This window comes from Geotrypetes seraphini, chromosome 4 (genome assembly GCF_902459505.1).
Source record: "Geotrypetes seraphini chromosome 4, aGeoSer1.1, whole genome shotgun sequence".
NCBI classification, from domain to species: Eukaryota; Metazoa; Chordata; class Amphibia; order Gymnophiona; family Dermophiidae; genus Geotrypetes; species Geotrypetes seraphini.
This window is the reverse complement of record NC_047087.1, coordinates 191,693,617-191,714,815: the sequence shown is the minus strand read 5'-3', so window position 1 is coordinate 191,714,815 and position 21,199 is coordinate 191,693,617. Positions and strand designations below refer to the sequence as shown.

At 42.6% G+C, this 21,199-nt stretch overlaps 1 protein-coding gene across 1 annotated transcript in view; it reads left to right on the top strand.

The window, feature by feature from the left end:
• KIFBP (kinesin family binding protein) overlaps window positions 1-16,371 on the top strand; it is a 28,397-nt gene extending 12,026 nt beyond the window's left edge. Inside the window, exons 3-5 of the mRNA XM_033942948.1 lie at window positions 1,234-1,327; window positions 6,916-7,028; window positions 14,011-16,371. Coding sequence (XP_033798839.1) covers window positions 1,234-1,327; window positions 6,916-7,028; window positions 14,011-14,883 — 1,080 coding nt within the window. The 3' untranslated portion in view covers window positions 14,884-16,371. The remainder of the gene's footprint in view (window positions 1-1,233; window positions 1,328-6,915; window positions 7,029-14,010) is intronic.
• The last annotated feature ends 4,828 nt before the right edge of the window (window positions 16,372-21,199 follow it).

The window sequence follows — 21,199 nt, the reverse complement described above, 5'->3', positions numbered from 1 at the left end:
TTAGATACACTTTTTTTCTCCACCACCTCCACCAGGAGACCATTCCAAGCATTAACCATCCTTTCTGTGAAAACATGTTTTCTGAGGTTACTTCTGAATCTGTCCCCTTTCATCCTATGCCCCCTCATTCCATCATATCTCCCCTCTCACACATTTCCTCCAAAGTATACATATTGAGATTTTTAAGTTTGTCCCATATGCCATCCTTTTTATATCTTTTTCAAGGTGCGGTCTCCAGAATTGTGTACAATATTCTAACTGAGATCTCAGCAGAGTCTTATACAAGGGCATCAATATCTCCTTTTTCCTACTGGTCATTCTTCTCCCTATGTGCCCAAGCATCCTTCTGACTTTTGCCATCACCTTTTCAACCTGTTTGGCCACCTTAAGATCATCACCCCAAAGTCCTGTTCCTCTTCTAGTACAAAAGTTTTTCACCCTCTAAACTGTACTGTTCCCTCAGGTTTTTGCAGCCCAAATGCATGAGAGTGTCTACTCTATTGCAGATTTTGGTATAATCCGCAAAGAGGCAAATCTTACCAGAAAGCCCTTCAGCAATACTGCTTACAAAAATATTAAAAAGAACATGCACAAGAACTGAAACTTGAAGCACTCCACTGACACCATATCTTTCCTCAGAGTGATCTCCGTTGATCACTACTCCCTGTTGCCTTCTGCTCAGCCAGTTCCTGACCCAATCCATCACTTTGGGGCCCATACTGAGGACACTCAGTTTATTTATTATACGCCTGTATGGAACATTGTCGATGGCTTTGCTAAAATCTAAATACACCACATCTAGCGCACATCCTCTATCCAATTCTCTAGTCACCCAATCAAAGAAATTGATTAGATTTGTATGGAACAATGTCAAAGGCTTTGCTAAAATCTAAATACACCACATCTAACACTCTCCCTCTATCTAATTCTCTGATCACTCAATCAAAGAAATTGATGAAATTTGTCTGACAAGACCTGCTTCAAGTGAATTCATGTTGCCTCAGTTCCTGTGATCCATTGGATTCCAGAATGGCACGACAAGTGTATAAGTGTGTGTGTGCAATAGTAGAGAGAAAACAGCTTAAGGTTGGAAGTTTGAAAAAGTGGATACAGTAAATTAGAGGTGATAAAAGAAAATTGGAGAAGAGGTGGGTAATCTACAGGCAATAACAATTTCATTGTAGTTTTATGTATACAGCTAAACTGTGTTTTTCTCTACATTCATTTCCTCAGCAATGGTACATGGAAGCACGCCACTGCTTAGCTGCTGCTAATGTGGTTTTTAGCCAGGCTGGACAGATTCCATCTGCGGAAGCTGCAAAAGAAAGTAAGGAGTTTAAATTTTGCTCAAGTTATTTAATCAAACAATGCCATTGAATCTAATTTAGGCATGAATCCATTCACAAATTGGTAAAGTAACAAGAAATCAAGAAATTTAAAATTGAAGCCTCTGTGCTAGTGCTGCCCGATTCACTGCTTTGAATCGATTCACCAATTCATATTGGTGAATGACTTGGAATCAATTTGTTGTCTGAAAAAAATTGGACTCACCAATTCAGCCAACCGCAACCCCCCCTACACACAAATGAGACCTGACTTAACTCCAGGCCTCCTAAAGCAGCAGTGGCAGTGCTCTGAATGGGCTGCTCACAGCCTGCTCCTCTGGAGGCCTTCCCTCTTCTGCATCACTGATGATGTGGTAGAAGGAAGCCCTGGCAGGGCAGGCCACAATTAGTCTGTTCACAGCGCTGCCTCTTCAAGGCCGGACACCACCATGCTGCTGCTGCTACTTTGGGAAGGCCAGAGAGGTATGTCAGGGTCTCATGGTGGGAGGGTTGGTAGGATGCTGCTCCACAAGGGGATGGGTAGGAGGAATGGAAAACCACTGCACAGGGGGATGGGAGGGAGGGAGGGATGGAAAGCTGTTGCGTCAGAAGAGATGCAGTAGAGTAAAGGCCCTGTTGGGGCTGGCCAGAAGCTGCCTGTTTGCTGGCCCTTTCCCTGCTTACCAGCTGCTGCTACATTGTCAAGGGAGGGGGGTTGTCGGGACTGTCTCTGCTGCTTTGGGAATGGAGGGAGGGAGATTGGTGGCTGCCATGATACTCCGGGAGCTAGAGGGAGGGAGATCGGTGGCTGCTGCGATGTTTTGGGAGCTGAAGGGAGGGAGTGATATTTGTAGCTGCTGCTAATGTCTCTGGGGCTGAACGGAGGGAGATGAGGTTATTGGATCATGAGCACCACTTTGAATGTTGTCTTAAAAGCACAGGAGACTTTTTTTTTTTTTTTTTTTTTGCAGGTTGGTTGAGAGTGCTGGTTAGCTGAATGCTATTTAGCTGAAATTCTGCTATATACAATATCTAATGCCCTTCCATATCCAACTGTTTGATTACCCAGTCAAAGAAATCATTCATATTTGTTTGGCAAGACCTTCCTCTTGTAAAACCATGCTGCCTTGGGTCCTGTAGTTCATTCAGTTCTAGAAATCTCACAATCCTCTGCTTAAGAAGTGTTTCCATTAGTTTACTTGTTACTGAGGTCAGACTAACAGGCTTGTAATTCCCACATCTGCCCTTCTTCAGTCCTCTGAGACCAATTTAGTCTCTAAGGAAGCATTGAAAAAATGAGACAACAGAGCTGCCAGAACCTCTCTGAGTTCCTTGAGTGCCCTCGGATGTATCTCATCAGGTCCTATTGCTTTTGTCTATTTTTAATTATCTAGCTCCTCACTAACAGTCTTATGAGAATCTATGCTGGTATATCACACATTCATTCTCTTTTTTTTTTTTTTCCCCCAATTCTTTATTCATTTTTTCATCATACATCAAGTAAACAATATTACATCAATTTAATTTATACAGCATCACTTGAATTTTTCCTATTATCATCTTAAAAACATAAATTTACTCCCTCTACCACCCACCCATCCCACAGATATTATAATTAAATAGTAACATATAAACATTACATTCATACTTATTGATTAAATTCTTAATATAACTATATACCACCCCCTTTCCCCTAATTATAAATGTACTTTCAGTATAAAAAGGTGTCTAATCATTACAGAAAGTTATCAATGGTCCCCAAATCTTTTTAAAATTATTATAATTTCCTTTTTGTATGGCAATTGTTCTTTCCATTTTGTATATATGGCACAATGAATTCCATCAGAAGGTGTAATTAAGTCCAGTATAATTTTTCCAATACTTGGTGATATGTTGAATGGCGACTCCTGTCATTATCAATAAAAGTTTGTTATTGCTTGATGAAATTTGACTTTTTATTCTCATTGACGTCCCAAATAGAATTGTATCATATGATAGAGCTACATGGTTCTCTAATAAACAATTAATTTGAGACCAAATTGATTTCCAAAAAACCATGATGTAGGGACAATAGAATATTAAGTGATCCAAAGTCCCTGCTTCCAGATTACAGTGCCAGCATCTAGGATCTATGGCAGTTTTTGTCACTTTCTGTACTATTTGATTAGAGACAAAAATATAATCTATTCTTGAAAAAGATTTATGGACTTGTGAACAAAAAGAAAATTCCCAATCATCAAAATGAAGTATATACCATATATCTATTAAATTACAAGATTGTGCCAAATTATCTAACCCTAAAGACTTCATAACTTTACTTGGTTTTTTATCCAATAATGGATCCATTACAGCATTCACATTACATTCTACTAGAGGGCTAGCAATATCTTAGGCAGAGAGCTCTTTGATTCCTCCACTGAATATTTGTAACTTAACCATTTGGTTATTCTTGAATTCTGTTGTTAAACACTACCATTTAGATGTGTAAGCAAAACAGGATGTGGCCTTTGATGCATGGGTCCAATCAGTTGGCTTAGGCATGGCCAATCCTCAATGGTTACTGCTTTGTTACATTCCAAAGGATTCCAAGGAAGGAGAAATTAGATCTTATCTGCTAATTTTAATCGAGACTGATTTAGAACCCACTTTTATTTATCCATTCCGTTTTTGCAAAGGAGTTAGTTTAGTTTACTGCTAGAAGACGTACTACATAGAAGAATCCTTTTGAGCAGGGATCTCAAAGTCCCTCCTTGAGGGCCGCAATCCAGTCAGGTTTTCAGGATTTCCCCAATGAATATGCATTGAAAGCAGTGCATGTACATAGATCTCATGCATATTCATTGGGGAAATCTTGAAAACCCGACTGGAATGCGGCCCTCAAGGAGGGACTTTGAGATCTCTGCTTTTGAGTGTCTCAAAGTGATTTTTTTCTTGGCCTGTTGCCGTTTACTTGTCAGGAGTTGTCAGTGGAAAAAAAAATAATCATATATCTTGATGGTACTTTTGGCAATGAGACCATACAAGGGAAGAGAAGATTGAGGGTTGTCATTTGAATCTAATAGGAAATATTGACTAAACTGAGACTGTATAGAACAGCTGTGGGGTTGGTCGCCGTACCTTAAGAAGGATATGGCGTTAGTCGAGAGGGTTCAGAGGAGAGCGACACGTCTGATAAAAGGTATGGAAAACCTGTCATATTCTGAGAGATTGGAGAAGCTGGGTGTCTTTTCCCTGGAGAAGAGGAGACTTAAAGGAGATATGATAGAGACTTATAGGATCAAGAAGGGCATAGAGAGAGTAAAGAGGGACAGATTCTTCAAACTTTCTAATAATAAAAGAACAAGAGGGCATTCGGAAAAGTTGATAGGAGACAGATTCAAAACAAATGCTAGGAAGTTCTTCTTTACCCAACTTGTGGTGGACACCTGGAATGTGCTTCCAGAGGACGTAATAGGGCAGAGTACGGTACTGGGGTTCAAGAAAGGATTGGACAAATTCCTACTGGAAATGGGGATAGAGGGGTATAGATAGAAGATTACTGCACAGGTCCTGGACCTGTTGGGCCACCGCATGAGCGGACTGCTGGGCACGATGGACCTCGGGTCTGACCCAGCAGAGGCATTTCTTATGTTCTTATGTTATATCAGAAGTCAGAACTTCTCAGTCTCCATCCACATAACCCAAGTATCTATACCAGTCTAGAGGGACTAAAGCAGGGGTGCCCAATAGGTCGATCGTGATCGACCGGTAGATTGCCAAGGCAAAGTGAGTCGATCGCGAAACCCATCCTGGGCTCTGTGATAGATTCACTTTGTCTTGGCAATCTACCGGGCCGATCAGCCTTCCTCTCCCCGAAGTCAATTCTGCCGTCGAAGAGGAAGTTCTGGCCAGCCAATCACTGCCTGGCTGGGCCAGAACTTCCTCTCTGAAGGCAGAATTGACATCGGGGAGAGGAATGCTGGTCGGCCCAACGCAGGGAAGCAGGGTGAGCTTGGGGCGGCGGCGGCTGCTTTGGGGCCTGTTATTGGATGGTGGCAGCAACTTGGGGGCCTGTTCCCCAATGGCAGCGGCAGTGGCTTGGGGAAGGGCAGGGAGAAAGAAAGAAAGAAAGAGGGCAGGCAGGGAGACAGAAGGAAAGAAGAGAAACAGAAAAAAAGGGAGGCAGGGAGAGAGGAAGAAAAAGTTGTGGGAGGGAATGAGGTCTGGAGGAGAGGAAGCATACAGGCTGAAAGAAGGGAAGAAAGATTGGATGCACAGTCAGAAGAAGAAAGTGCAACCAGAGACTCATGAAATTACTAGACAACAAAGGTAGGAAAAATGATTTTATTTTAAATTTAGTGATCAAAATGTGTCTGAATTTATATCTGCTGTCTATATTTTACACTATGGTCCCCTTTTACTAAACCGCAATAGCGGTTTTTAGCGCAGGGATCCTATGAGCTTCGAGAACAACGCTAGGCATTCAGCGCTGCTCCCTGCGCTAAAAACTGCTATCGTGGTTTAGTAAAAAGGGAGGGGGGTATTTGTCTATTTTTGTATGGTTGTTACTGAGGTGACAGTGCATAGAGTCATCTGCTTTGACCTCTTTGAAAAAATCCTGGAATAGGAATGATAATTAACATTTTCTATGCGTACAGTGTGCTTTGTGGTTTTTTGTTTTTTTTTTAATTTTATTGTTGGTAGACCATTTTGACTTGGTCATTTTAAAAGTAGCTCGCAAGCCCAAAAAGTGTGGGCACCCCTGGACTAAAGGAAAGAAAATTAGCAGGTAAGATCTAATATTTCCTTTTGAAATTTCCAGCTTGCAGATGAGATTAAATATTTTGTCTGAACAAAAGTTAACCAATTAAATATAGGAGGGAGGATATGTGCCAGGTGGCACAGTTGGACTTTACCTGGATTACATAGATATTCATTGCTACCTAGTTAAAGTTAACAATTATGCTGGATCTCATAAAGAGCTGTCCTAATTCTGAACAGTTAAATTATTTTGTTAACTTTAAATGGCTATATTCCACAGCAGTGTATCGCAAACTGTGTGCCATGACGCAGTAGTTTGCCATGAAGAGATTCTAGGTGTGCTGCCAGGGATTCAAGAACATGTGTACGTGAGTATGTCCCTTCCGGCGCCTCTCTTCCTCTCCGCCCCCACACGAACCTCGTTTCATCTTCTCTGAGCTCGGGGCCATGTCAGAGGGCTTCTGAGCATGCACAGACATCAACATGATGACATAATGCGCATGGTTGTGATGTCATCACATCAAAAGCCCTCTAGACGTGGCTGCGAGCTCAGGGAAGACAAGATGACGTTCATGTGGGGGTGGATTGGGGATAGAACAGAATGCAGCTGGGGGACAGATTGAGGTGGGGACATATGTCCTCTTTTTGTGTGCCACAGAAAAACATTTGCTCTGTTAGTGTGCTGGAGCTAAAAAAAAAAGTTTGCAAGTCAGTGTTCTAGTTTGTAACTAGATCAGTTAACTTTAACCAGATATTCAAAGAGCTTGATATCCTGTTGCTGAATATTGGCCCCATTGTAATTGAGAAAAAAATATTAATCTATAATTCCACATGCTTATACATTTGTCAGGTGAATCAGAACAAGAGCGCCTGGATCTTTTGCAGCAAAGAAGAGCAGAAATAGCAAGATGCTGGATTAAATACTGTTTGAATCTCTTGCAAGATACTCGCAAGATGCTGGAGGTATTATATCTTTTTGATGATATAATTGAATGAAGCCACAAAACAAACACTAAATTGGTTTCAAGACTTTCTATTAGTCTAATTATATAATTAAGAATATTGGAAGGGCAGTACTCTTATAACAGTGGCCTCACATGGATGTGCATGAGCGCAAACTTTAAAACCTGTTAATCAGCTCTCAAAAGTACCAAACACAAACTTGGAAAATGCAAGTGGGTATTCTTAAATTATGATCATGGCCACTGCCACCCCAGCTTTTGCCTTAACATAATGCCTCTAGACTAGAAAGCTTCCATAGTTCATTTCTACCTTTACCTTTATTTTATCTTCTATTGCAAGGATGTAGGATTCTGTACTATAGCTGTTGTCTCCCTGTAGTCACAAACTTTGCAGAATCACTCAGAACTCTTAACTCCTCCCCTTCAGCAGTGGAGAACAGCTCCTTCAGTTTTTCTTTCTGCTAGCAAACTGAGAAGATGTGTTCTGCTCTGCTCTCTTTTTTTTTATTTTCAGGTATTATTGCCATTGGTTCTTTTTTCCTGCAAGATACAGAGCAGAACAGAATGTGGTTTGTCTCTGGGAAATTTCCCTGTAGCCCTCCTCCTCTTTACTTAGAAACATGATGGCAGGTAAAGGCTAAATAGCCCATCCAGTCTGCCCTTCTGCAGTAACCATTATCTCTTCCTCTCTCTAAGAGGTCTCACGTGCCTATCCCACGCTTTCTTGAATTCAGACAGTCTTTGTCTCCACTACCTCGTCTGGGAAACTGTTCTGTTTCAGTGGCGTTTGATTGCCTTGGTACTAACTGAATGGGGAACTGTTCTCCATTGCTGAAGGAGAGGAGTTGAGAGTTCTGAGTGACACCTTTCTGCAAAGTTCACGACTATGAGGAAACAAAAGCTGTAGTACAGAATCCTATGTCTTCTAACAGAGAGAAGATTACCGAAGTAAGAACCTAATTCCATTGTAGCAGTGAAATTAAAATGGAAGTAAAGTTTACTTTGAAATTAATGGTTTTCATTTTAATACATATTTGCTGGTTTAATGTTATTTTTTTTCCTTATTTATTTATTGATATTTTTAATTCAATATACAAGTATCAACTTGTTACATTAACATGGAGGTAAAATGAAGAAAAAAAATATAAAGAAAAGATAATCTTTTACAAAAAAAAAAAAAATAATCTCCCTACATTAAACCACAATAGTCAAGGAGGGAGTGAAAATATAAGGCAAGGAGAATCGCCTTAGCACTTCTCCATCAGTTAACTTCTTTAATCTGATCTAATGATCTTCAAATAATTTTCTTAAGTTCTATGAAAGCTGTCAATTGTTCAGGAATAAAGAATATATGTCTCAAACCAACCAAATGTATTAAACATTTACAAGGCTAAAGCAATCTAAATGTAGCTCCAATATTCAAAATATCCTGCCTAAGAGCAAGAAAAGCTTTTCTTCATACTTGTGTGACCTTGGTCACATCTGGAAATATCCAGACTTTTTGTCCATAGAACAGAGACTAAGAATTGTGGAAATAATTTTTCATAACATTGTTCAAATCCTATTCAGAAATAAAGGAGACGACCAAAGTAGCTCTTTGAGTGGTTTCATCTAATGATTGCTCTAAAATAGTAGATAAGTGTTCCAAGTCCAATTTTTGATGTTCTGAGGACTGAGAAGAATGCAATACATTATTATCCTGGGTGTTCTTCTTAGGCACCTTCAAATAAATCATTTCAGAAGAAAAATTAAAAACTTCCATTAAGTACTTCTTAAACAGATCCAAGATGGCTGCTTGCTGCTTTAGCAGAGCAACACGCCCTGGGAGTCAGCTAAAATTTCTTCAATAACTTTTTCGCGGCAGAGAGAAGATTTATCTCCCTACCTGACATGCCTAAGAGATGCGGCCGAAGTGCCGCTGCTGCCTCGCTTCACTCCAGAGGAGTCCCGATGGGCACAATTGAAGATATCCTAAGGCGAAAGCAAAATGCTCGTTACTTTGGTGAGCAGCTTGCAGGAAGTGCCGCGATTGGGCGAGACCGCTGTAGTCTTCCAAGGGCCAGATACAACCCTTAGCCCCGACGTTTGAGCTCCACCCCCGCAGCCCTGGACAATGAGCTCACCAAGGGGTGAGAAAACCCCGGAGATAGGGCAGTTTCCATCCCTGAGGCAAGTCTACAAGCTTTGGAAAGCTCAGAAGGAGGGGCACTCCATCAGGAGAGCCCAGCCAAGGAACCGGAGGCGGTTTCATCTGCGAGTTTGGGAAATCTTCAGCCGGAGGAGAGGAAAGAGATTTCTGCAATTGGTGACTTTTTCACTTGTGAGCAACAAATTGTTCCTAATAAACTCTCTGAAGTCACTCTAGAGGCACTCTGGGATTTGGTGGCTAACTTTGGTAAAGCCATTAATCCCCATTTTCAATATATAGAAGGGAAATTGATTGAACATACAAAGGAACTGAAAGAAGTTAAAATGGAACTGAATAACTCTAAACCCAGCATTCAAAAAGTTGAACAGGACTTAATTTCCTCCAAACAGATTCAAGAGACAATAATTAAAGATAATGTTAATCTTAGGAGGAAAATTTAAATGTTGGAGAACACAGCACAAAGTAATAATTTAAGGTTGATTAATTTTCTTAAAGTCACAATGGTGACTCCAAGGGAAACGATCAAAAGATATTTTCAGGAAATTCTGGGAATTTTAGATAAACTCTTACCTCCATTTTCTCAAGTACACTATTTGCCAGCTGGTGGTCAAAGTCAGCATCAGAGGTCTAGTGCTCAAGAGGCAATGGACGTCTCAGCGATACTTGAGACATCAGATAAAGAAATTGTGACCCCAACAACATTAATAATTTCTGTAGCTCTCTCACCAGATAAGGCATGGATTTTGAGTTTATTCTTGAAGAACAAACAGAAAGAATTTCTTGGATATAAAATACAGATGTTTCCCGATTTATCACGTGAGACGCAGAAGCGTAGGCGTGAATTTCTATTACTTAAGCCAGGAGTGTTAGTTTTAGGTGCTACTTTTTACTTGCGACATCCTTGCAAGTGTATTGTTCATCACCAAATGAATAAGTATGTTTTCTTTGAACCTTTTCAATTAACTACTTTCTTGTCTATATCCCGGATGGATAAAGGAAAATCTTAAGCTCATTAGAAAGTTATGCATTTTTGCTCTCAGCTTAAGGCAGAGATTCTTTAAGTTTACCTATTTTCTCGCTAATTGTGTAAGTTTTGGATCTAATTTGAGGACTTGAGTAAAATTAAGCCACTGTAATTTTTATGTCCTATTATGAATTTTATTTCTTTAACAATCTTTTTTTTTTTTTTGATTGTTGTAGATTGTACTTGGCTTAATTTCTTTTCTGTACAAGTTTAATGCTTGATATTATGTTGAAATCTATAAATAAATAAAAAAGTACTTCTTAAAGTACTATAAGTAAAATCCCTGGATCCATTGGAAAATTTAAGAAGCATAAATTCCATCTTCTATTGAAATTTTCTAACTTCTCTATTTTTCTCCTTAATGATGTCTGATCTTTAGCCACAGAACTTTGAAATTCTTGAAATGATATAATATCTGATTGAAATTGTTGATATTTAAACTATAACTACATTTTTGGTTGACATCCATTTTAGAAATTAACGTTACCTCAGCCGAGGATTTCTCTACTATTGTCGTCAAATTAATGATTGCTTTCCATAGAGACTCAAGTGTAACTGCCCTAGGAAAGTTAAGAACTCCAGGTCTCAAGTCGCCTGATTATTCTTGGCGTCTTTTCTGTGGGGAGTTGCCTTCGGTCAGAGCCTTGAGCCGCAGCATTTCAGCAGACACACACTGCTCTAGTGACGAACCCACACGTGACGCTGAACACGGCAGTTGGATCAGTTCAGGGGGAGAAAAGTAACAACCGCTCCTTCAGGCCAAGCTAATAATAATAACAATAACAGTTTATATACCGCAGGACCGTGAAGTTCTATGCGGTTTACAAAGATTAAAAGATGGTACAAAGATTAAGATGGTATAGGTTGAATGAACTTAACAGAGGAGAAAGATCGAGTTAACAGTTCAAGGTAACCGATATTGAAGGGAAAGAATTGTACAGGTCAGTTGTTTATAGATACGTCAGGAACAGATGTGTTTTTAGGCATGTCTAAATTCCCCATAAGTGGAAGGCTCTCACCCCTGGTTTGTACCGCTAGGTACCTGGTAAAGTATCTTTCCATTCTCTGTTGAACAGAGGAAGCGGTGTGGTCTAGTGAGGTAGTACCCTTCACCATCTTTTTTTCTTTTAGTATGCAGCATTATTATTATTAAAAAGATTTTGATAAAGATATATTTTTTGTAAGATGAAGTATATGTACTGAATTTTAGGTTGTAAGATCAAGCGCTGGTTGCTTATCTGTTTTTTCATTGTTTGTGATTATCTTGTGTATGACTTGTTGATTTTATGATTATGTATGTACTTACTGTGACTCGCTTTGTGCAAAGTGGGATACAAATAAATAAACTATAACTATAATTCAACTAAATTGTGGAAAAGAATAGCAAGAAAATTATGGTTCAGCAGAGAAGAGACAGAGCTCACCAGATATGTGCCGTCATCTTGACCACTCCCCCCCTCCCTTTCAGGGTTTAATGTTATTTTTTACTTACATTTTAGCGCAAATTTTTACTTCACTGCTGTTTGCATATAATTATAATATATGGGATATAAAGTTAAAAAATATGTACATGCAGCCTCATCCCCAAACTTTGTGGAAGTAAAAATAAAATTGTTATTGTAATGCTGATTTTTACTATATGAAGGGTACTGAAAGAACTGTTTGCTTTTCAACTTAGACTTTTTCTAATCTTCCCTGCTTTATGATTCAAGGCTGGAGAATTGCCAAAGTTTGAATATAAAGTTCTCAGATTAACAAAAACAACTTTCTATGTTTAAAGGTAAAATTAGCTTCTCATAATATCTATCTTCTCCTCCTACTCCCAAGCTGCCCCCTTTCCTTTGTATCCATACCCATGCATGATCTGAAATAGTATGTTTCTATTTTTGCTGTGAACCTCAAATAAACGGTGCCAGATGTACGTCTCACCATAACCCCTTTATTATTTATGGTGATCTCTCCAAAACTCCCACCCCAATAGTCCAAGCCTAATCCAACCCATAGCTGCCCAAAACATGCTGCTTTCTGAGTTTGACATATTGGATGGCGAATATCCCACAAAACGTCTAAGTTCTTTATTTTGATTATCAGCACTTGGATGTTTTTGTGTTTTGAAAATGCCCAATTGTCTTTTCTATACAGTACTTCAGCTCTTAGAGCAAATAGAAAAAAGCTAAGGAGAACTTTTCTGCTAAAGCACTACTGTATCGCTTTGCTACAAACCTTCTGTTGTGCCTCTTTAAGCATATGCTTCCTTTTGATTAAAGCTGAGCTTGTTCTATTACCACCTTCCAGAAGCTCCATCTCTTCCTTGTTGCTTGGGGAGAGCTGGTTCCTCTTCAAAAGAATCTCTCTCCATGCCATCTTCCTGCTCCTCAAATGAATACTTGTTAGAGTGACACAAGCCTTCAGTCAATTTGCTCCTCTTTGTTTTCAGTGAGTAAAATCTATGAGCCAGTGGAAATTGATCTCCTGCCTCTTCTGGATAAACTGCTGTCTCATTCCTAAATTAAAAGGTTTCTCTACCCCCCCCCCTCTTTCCTGGTACCTTTTCTTTTTCTTTCCCTCAGATTCCCTTCTAAAATCCTACTCTTCTTGTAAAAGTGTTCTGAATCTTTAAGTAGCAGGCAGATAAGCTCAGTTTATCATGTTGTTGTTTTTAGGTGCGATCGATTTGTGTTCGAGTCCTAGCAACTTGATGAATTACATATCTAAAATCTTTATCATACTTGTCACAATACACACATACCCCACTTTTGTAGCATATATGGTACATGTGTTTACAATGTTTCCCCCTTCCATTCATCTCTTTAGCTGATGTTCATGTGACTGTTTATTTGGAAATGGTCTCCCTTAGTTATTATATGCATTAGGAAGTCGAAAGGACACAATTGCTGCCATTGCATGGCCCATAAAACTTCCACATTGCCAGCACTGGACAAAGCAACCAGCAGAAGTTTGGTAGCAGGAGATCCTGTGGAGAATGTAGCAGAAATTTGGATTGGGTATGGAAATAGGGCTCTCGGAGGGTGGGAGAATAGTGGTGGCGGTATTGGAAGAATGATAGGAATGGACAGGACATGCAAAGAACAGGTTTTTTGTCATTCTGTGACTGCTGGCTAATTCTGCAGCAGGACACAGTCAGTGGGAGTTGCAAAGAAATTGCAAGAAACTGGGAGCTCTAAGTTTGAATTTTATAATCTCTGGTATTCTTTTAAGAAGATTCCAACATGATCATTGCTCATTCCTCATTTCACAGTTAAATAATTTTTTTAGAATGGAGGTCTATAAAACTTTGGTACCAACACTTATGTGTATTACAGTAGAAGTTCCATTCTATAAAGTCGCACCTAAGTGCTATAGTGTGTAATTTCCAGGGAGTGTATACATGAGTGGAGCATGGAGATACGCCCATAGCCTGCCCATTTTGCACACTGTTCAGGGCACACTTAAGGGTATCCATTTATGCCTGCCATAGAACTATTGTAAATGGTCATGCCTATATTTTGGTGTGCCAATTCAGGTTTATGCTAATACTGTATTCTATAATGGCATCTTGGTGCATAACTGCCATTACAGAATTGGCACTATGCGCATGGCTTTGGCACACCTCACTGGAGGTGCCAAGTTATAGAATTGTCTACTTAATGTTTCTGTAAACTAGTCAAATAAATACTATCCCAGTGGTTATGTTTTTTGAAGTGCAGTTTCTGTAATCAACTTGTCACATACCTCTATCAGGCCAAAGAACCTCCATAGAATTTCAAACAAAGTTGAAGTCTGATTTTTTTTTTTTTTTTTTTTGGGCAGGACAACATTGGAGAACTTGATACTGACAGACAGGAAGATATGAAAGCCCAAAGGCTGAAAGATGAAGATGAGAAAGAGAAGGGCAGGAAAAAGGCTGTACTGTTTGGGTCCAGTGATCTATCAGATTCTATACTGTCGGCAGAAGAAAAGGTGACTTGCAACTATCCATTAGATTTTGAAGAGGCCAGGCAGATTTTTCTAGTGGGACAGAATTGTGTGCAAGAGGCTAAAGAGTACTTCCAACTGGATGGACATGTCACTGACCACATTGAAGTACTACAGGACCATAGTGCTTTATTTAAGGTGCTTGCTTTCTTTGAAGAAGATTATGAGAGGCGCTGTAAGATGCATAAGCGCAGGGTAGATATGCTGGAGCCTGTTGTTAAAGAATTAAGTCCACAGTACTACCTACTGATCTGCAGGCAGTTGCAGTTTGAGCTGGCAGGAACTTATTACGAAATGATGGATTTAAAGGTAGCCATCGGTAACAAGCTAGAAGAGCTTGATTCGCACACTATCAAGAAGATCAATACTCTTGCCCAGTGTTCCATCAAGTACTATGAAATCTTTCTGGATTCACTGAAGGACATGGAGAAGAAGTTCCCTGAAAAACTGGAGGAGGATGTTCTGCGCCCAGCAATGGTGGCCAAATTTCACATTGCACGACTTTATGGAAAACTCATCACCTCAGATGGGAAAAAGCAGCTGGAAAACATGCAGATGTCTCTGGAATATTATTCATTTCTTGTGGAATACTGCAAAAAGCATGAGGATGCTATTAAGGCTGTGGAAACGGAATTGGAGCTGAGCAAGGAAATGGTTGAACTCCTTCCAACAAAAATGGAAAGATTAAGAATGAAACTGTCCACTTGAACACTTGTCTTTAACAAATACAAATGCCTAATATTGATTTCAGTATAGCGTGAAGTAGCCGATTCTAGCCAGCAGGAATCAGGTGGCTGAAATACACAGGTTTCAGTTCTGACAGGTAATGATTGAAATATTTATTAAAGAGCTAATATGCACATTAGGGTTAACTTTCATGAATCTGTTTCATTTCTTTCATTTTCAATAAAAACTATGGTTCTACGTGATGACACGTGTTTCTAGAATAGGCTTTTCCAAGTTCGGTCCTTGAGTGCTGCAAACAAAGTTCGGTCTTGAGGGACAATTTTTTCAGGATATCCCTAACAAATATGCATACAATATTGTACTAGCTAGTAGACATGCAAAAATCATGCATATTTGTTAGAGATATCCTGAAAAAAATGGACCTGTTCACAGTCCTCAAGGACTGAATTTAGACAGCCTGATCTAGAACAAAAGCCTTTTGCTGGACTAGCCACATCCAAGGTGAATACATTTTCTGTCTCTGATCTTTCTTTTCATTAAGTCAAACTTTTTAGCTGTGTTGTTGAGATTTGTGGTAAGAAAGGAAGCAGAGAAAATAGTTCAGTTCATAAAATGAAAATATGACACTAGCAGATGTCTATTTCCTGGAGTTCACAGGCTCATATGATATAATTGTGTTAGGTTTTGTTGCCGCTCTTTTTGTGACTAACAATCTGCAGGGTTGGCTTTGATAACTATAACTTAGCACAAAGGGCATCAATTCTATATACATTGATAGTCTTAAGCTGACAAGGTGGCATATTGTAAAACACCTATTAACTTTAGATTTGAAGATGTTTTGTAATAACTTGTCTGTTTTAAAAATGTGTTGTGAGGAAAGGCCCCTACACAGCCTGCAGTAGAACAGTCCAGCAGCTGTTTTCATTGCATGCATGTGTTTGTACTTTACAGCCTTCCTCCAGCTCCTGGAATAGCACTTAGCACTAGAAGTACAGTTACTTAAACCTGGATGAATTACTAAGCCTTAACCAAAAGGCAATTGATAGCTTAGCTTTTTGTTTTTAAAATGGGGTCTGTTAGCAAAGTGAATGTCTTGTTTGTCATTATATGACCTTTAAGAGGAGCATGCCCTCTTTCTCCCTTCCTCCAGGGTATGATGCTAAAGCTCTATTTGCATAAGTCACTTTTAGAACAATTTGATCTGTATTAGTAATAGTGTTAATGTGCAAAATACTATATAATAACAATGAAAGCATCAATATTTTGTCAGTTTTCATTCTTAAAGTCCAGGTACTTTATCTCTTGTGAATCTGTGTAATATTCATTAACAAATCCCTGATTGTAATTGCAAAGTACAGCTGCATGCATGACTGCCTGCTCAGAGATAGATCCAACAGCTGAAATTATGTGTGTGATTTCAGTTAAATTGCCCTAAATCTGTAAATTGTACTATGTAGTATGAGATGTACTCGTAAATTATTGTAAGCCCAATAAAATAACTTAACGGAATGGAATTAGATTTTCATTTATTACACTTATTTTGAGAGATATGCTACTCTATTAAAATGTTCTTGCTTGTTTCTTTTTTTTTTTTGGTTCAACACATCTAAATCTAATCTTCTGGATTATTTAGAGCTTGAGTTTAAGACCTATATTACCTCCTTAACTGCAGTCTTCAAGTCTCTTTAAAGCAGGCCTCCCTTTCCCTTACTCAGTGACAAAGGATCCTCTGTGAAACTTAAGAAAACATTCTAATTTTTTCTACTTGGCTACTTGAGAGAGGTTATATTTTATTTTTGAAAGATGATGTCCAAAGGGTTTCAGTAATGTTGTAGCTGATCAGAGACTGTTCCACATCTGGTGTGGTAACAAGGAGGGAAGCTAAGTATGGGAGAGCAACATTTCAAAGCCAAAGCAACATTTCAGCACATCTTACACCTCTTTCCCTCCATTTTTTAATCAGCAATATGACACCACAGTATTCTATACATAAAGAAAACCTTCTTCCTCCAGCCAGTCTGCTGATGTGACTTTCAAGTCTTGTCTCAGTAAACTTTCCTTTAGAGCAGGGGGTGTCCAACCTGCGGCCCCATGAAGTATTTTGTGTGGCCCCGGTTGAGGGCGATGGAGTGTTCCGTCTTGCCGGCTCCCTCCTCTGTCTGTGTTAGAGAGTTGCGTGGGGACAGAAATCCCACCCGTCCCCGCCAAAGTCCCACCCGTCCCAGTGAGGACTCCCACCCGTCCTCACCCGTCCCCGCGAGGAATCCCTCCGTCCCCACACGTCCCCGCGAGGAATCCCCTCCGTCCCCGCCCGGAATCCCTCCGTCCCCGCGAGGAATCCCCTACATCCCCACCCGTCCCTATAAACTACAGAAATAGTTATTTCATTTAATTATGCTACTGAATTAAAGGCTCTGGTAGAAACCCATTTAAAAATAAGCAAAAAGACTTTATTAATTTGGAAATATTAATTGGGAAGAATACATACTTTGTAAACGGGTTTCTACCAGAGCCTCTAATGTTTATAAATTTTTATCAACACAACTAATATACTACTTTATCCTTAAGCAAAAAAAAAAAAAAAAAGAATTTTTTTCCTACCTTTGTTGCCTGGTTTCTGCTTTCTTCATGTTCTCATTCAATTCCTTCCATCCACTGCCTCTTTTCTCTCTGTGTCTTCCATTTGCTCTGTTACTGTGCCTCTCCCATTCTCCCCCCTCCCAAATTGGTCTGGCACCCATCTTTTTCCCTCCGCTCCCCCCATAGTCTGGCACCTCTGTCTTCTTCCCTGCCAGCGTCTTCTCCCCATTCCCTCTTCCCCATTTCCTTTCAGTGTCCTTCTCCCCCACCATCTTCCCCATGTCCTGTCAGGCAGCATCCTTCTCCCCCCTCTGCCTTCCCCATGTCCTTTCAGCATCCTTCTCCCCCCTCTGTCTTCCCCATGTCCTTTCAGCAGCCTTCTCCCCCCCCTGTTTTCCAAATGTCCTTTCAGCGGCCTTCTCCACCCCTGTTTTCCCCATGTCCTTTCAGTGGCATTCTCCACCCCTTTGTCTTCCCCAGTGCTTTCAGGGTCCTTCTCCCCCCCTCTGTCTTCCCCATGTGCTTTCAGCATCCTTCCCCCCCTCCTCCCGTTTACCCCATGTCCTTTCAGCGTTCTTCTCCACCCCTTTGTCTTCCCCAGTACTTTCAGCGGCCTTCTCCCCCCTTAAGCGTCTTTTCTTCTCCACTCCACCTTTCCTCCCTCCCTTTGTGGCGCTTTCGCACCCGACCGACAACAGAACAGGCCCGGTCGGACAAATCTCCCTGTCCTGTAGCCGCGAATCTAAATTACCTTCTTACAGCAGCTGGAGTAGTGAAGCTGCTGTAAGAGGTAATTTAGATTCGCAGCTACAGGGCAGGGAGATTTGTCGGCCGGGCCTGTTGTCGGTCGATCGGGGGACCTGACCGGCTGTGCACATTCTCCGGGGCAGACCGCCCCCTCCCCCCTCTTTCGTACGCCATTGCCTTCTTCCCACCTGCCCTGCCGCACACAGCCGACCGGAAGTCTTCCTGATGTCAGCGCTGACGTCGGAGGAAGGGAGGGCTTTGCTTAAGCCCTCCCTCCGACGTCAGCGCTGACATCGGGAAGACTTCCGTTCGGCTGTGTGCTGCGACAGGGCAGGTAAGGAGGAGGAGACTACCCTCGCGGCTCGAGTGCACTGCGATCCAACCCCGCAGGAACCCCGTGACCCTAGGGGGCGTCCCCACGGGATCCCCGCGACCCTAGGGGGCGTCCCCACGGGATCTCCGTGACCCAAAAGGGGAACCCGCGGGATTCCCGTCATCCCCGTTCCCGTGCAGCTCTCTAGTCTGTGTGTGGCCCCAGAAATTTTTTTTTCGGCCAATGTGGCCCAGGCAAACCAAAAGGTTGGACACCCCTGCTTTAGAGGTAAATTATTATTTGAAGAAGAGTAAGACAAGATTTATATTTCCCAAAATGATTACATTCTGATTCTTAAAAATACAAATAAGGAGAAATTAGGTTCTTTCTGTTAGCCTGTAGTCCTTATGAATGGATTAATACCTCACTGCAACCAGTAGGTGGAGACTGAGAACAAACTTGTATATCGGGATAGCTTTCCCTCTTGCAATCCAATCCAGTCTACCAAATAGCCAAGCAGAACCTAGGAAAGACTTCAACTGAAAACAGTATAACACACCGAACAGGAGTATAAAAATAACAAATACAGTGGTGCCTCACACAACGAACTTAATCCGTTCCAGGAGCAAGTTTGTTATGTGAAACGTTCGTTGTGTGAAACGCGTTTTCCCATAACAATACATGTTAAAAAAAATAATTCGTTCTGTAGCATAAAATATGCTAAGATGACATAAAAAAAGATAAATTTTTGGTTATTATTTTTATTTAGATACATCTAAAAACATAATTGTTTTTTAAAACAACACACATTTTTTAAATTTAAAGACAGACTAAGTAGAGTCTAATTTTACAGTGAGAGGGCAGAGTCTCAGCGGCAAAAACTGGGACTTAACTGTTCATTTTTTTTTTTTTCTACCGTGTTTCCCCGATGATAAGGCAGGGCCATCAAATAAGACAGCCCCCCCTTTTTAGAAAAAAATGTAAAATAAGGCACCCCCCCGCAAATAAGCCACCCACCGATACCTGCGCTTACCCGAATCGGGTGGTACGGTGGGTGACTCCGTGTGGTCCCTGGCACCCCCGACACGATCGGGGCAAGAGGGAGCTCAAGCCCTCTTGCCCCCCCGACACGATCGGGGCAAGAGGGAGCTCAAGCCCTCTTGCCCCCCCGACTCCCCGACACGATCGGGGCAAGAGGGAGCTCAAGCCCTCTTGCCCCCCCGACTCCCCGACACGATCGGGGCAAGAGGGCGCTCAAGCCCTCTTGCCCCCCCGACTCCCCGACACGATCGGGGCAAAAGGGAGCTCAAGCCCTCTTGCCCCCCCGACTCCCCGACACGATCGGGGCAAAAGGGAGCCCAAGCCCTCTTGCCCCGCCGATTCCCCAACTCCCCGACAATATCGGGCCAGGAGGGAGCCCAAGTCCTCCTGGCCACGGCGACCCCCTAACCCCACCCTGCACTACATTACGGGCAGGAGGGATCCCAGGCCCTCCTGCCCTCGACGCAAACCCCCCCTCCCCCCAACGATCGCCCCCCCCCCAAGAACCTCCGACCGCCCCCCCAGCCGACCCGCGACCCCCCTGGCCGACCCCCACGACACCCCCAACCCCCTTCCCCGTACCTTTCTGTAGTTGGCCGGACAGACGGGAGCCAAACCCGCCTGTCCGGCAGGCAGCCATCGACGGAATGAGGCCGGATTGGCCCATCCGTCCCAAAGCTCCGCCTACTGGTGGGGCCTAAGGCGCCTGGGCCATTCAGAATAGGCCCGGGAGCCTTAGGTCCCTCCTGGGGGCAGGGCCTGAGGCACATGGTCGGGTTGGGCCCATGTGCCTCAGGCCCCGCCCCCAGGAGGGACCTAAGGCTCCCGGGCCTATTCTGATTGGCCCAGGCGCCTTAGGCCCCACCAGTAGGCGGAGCTTTGGGACGGATGGGCCAATCCGGCCTCATTCCGTCGATGGCTGCCTGCCGGACAGGCGGGTTTGGCTCCCGTCTGTCCGGCCAACTACAGAAAGGTACGGGGAAGGGGGTTGGGGGTGTCGTGGGGGTCGGCCAGGGGGGTCGCGGGTCGGCTGGGGGGGCGGTCGGAGGTTCTTGGGGGGGGGCGGTCGTTGGGGGGAGGGGGGGTTTGCGTCGAGGGCAGGAGGGCCTGGGATCCCTCCTGCCCGTAATGTAGTGCAGGGTGGGGTTAGGGGGTCGCCGTGGCCAGGAGGACTTGGGCTCCCTCCTGGCCCGATATTGTCGGGGAGTTGGGGAATCGGCGGGGCAAGAGGGCTTGGGCTCCCTTTTGCCCCGATCGTGTCGGGGAGTCGGGGGGGCAAGAGGGCTTGAGCTCCCTTTTGCCCCGATCGTGTCGGGGAGTCGGGGGGGCAAGAGGGCTTGAGCTCCCTCTTGCCCCGATCGTGTCGGGGAGTCGGGGGGGGGGGCAAGAGGGCTTGAGCTCCCTCTTGCCCCGATCGTGTCGGGGAGTCGGGGGGGCAAGAGGGAACCAGGCGGAGAGAGGGCAGTTAAGCGCAGTGCCTGCGCGGAAGGATGCAGCTCGGGCGACTTCGTTGTGTGAAACGAAGTTCGTTGTACGGATCAAGACATAAAGTTCGTTGTGCGCAGCGTTCGCTGTGCGAGGCGTCCGTTATGCGAGGCACCACTGTACTGGTAAACTACTGTTGGAACATGTGTAGAACTGAATCCTGGTATAGAA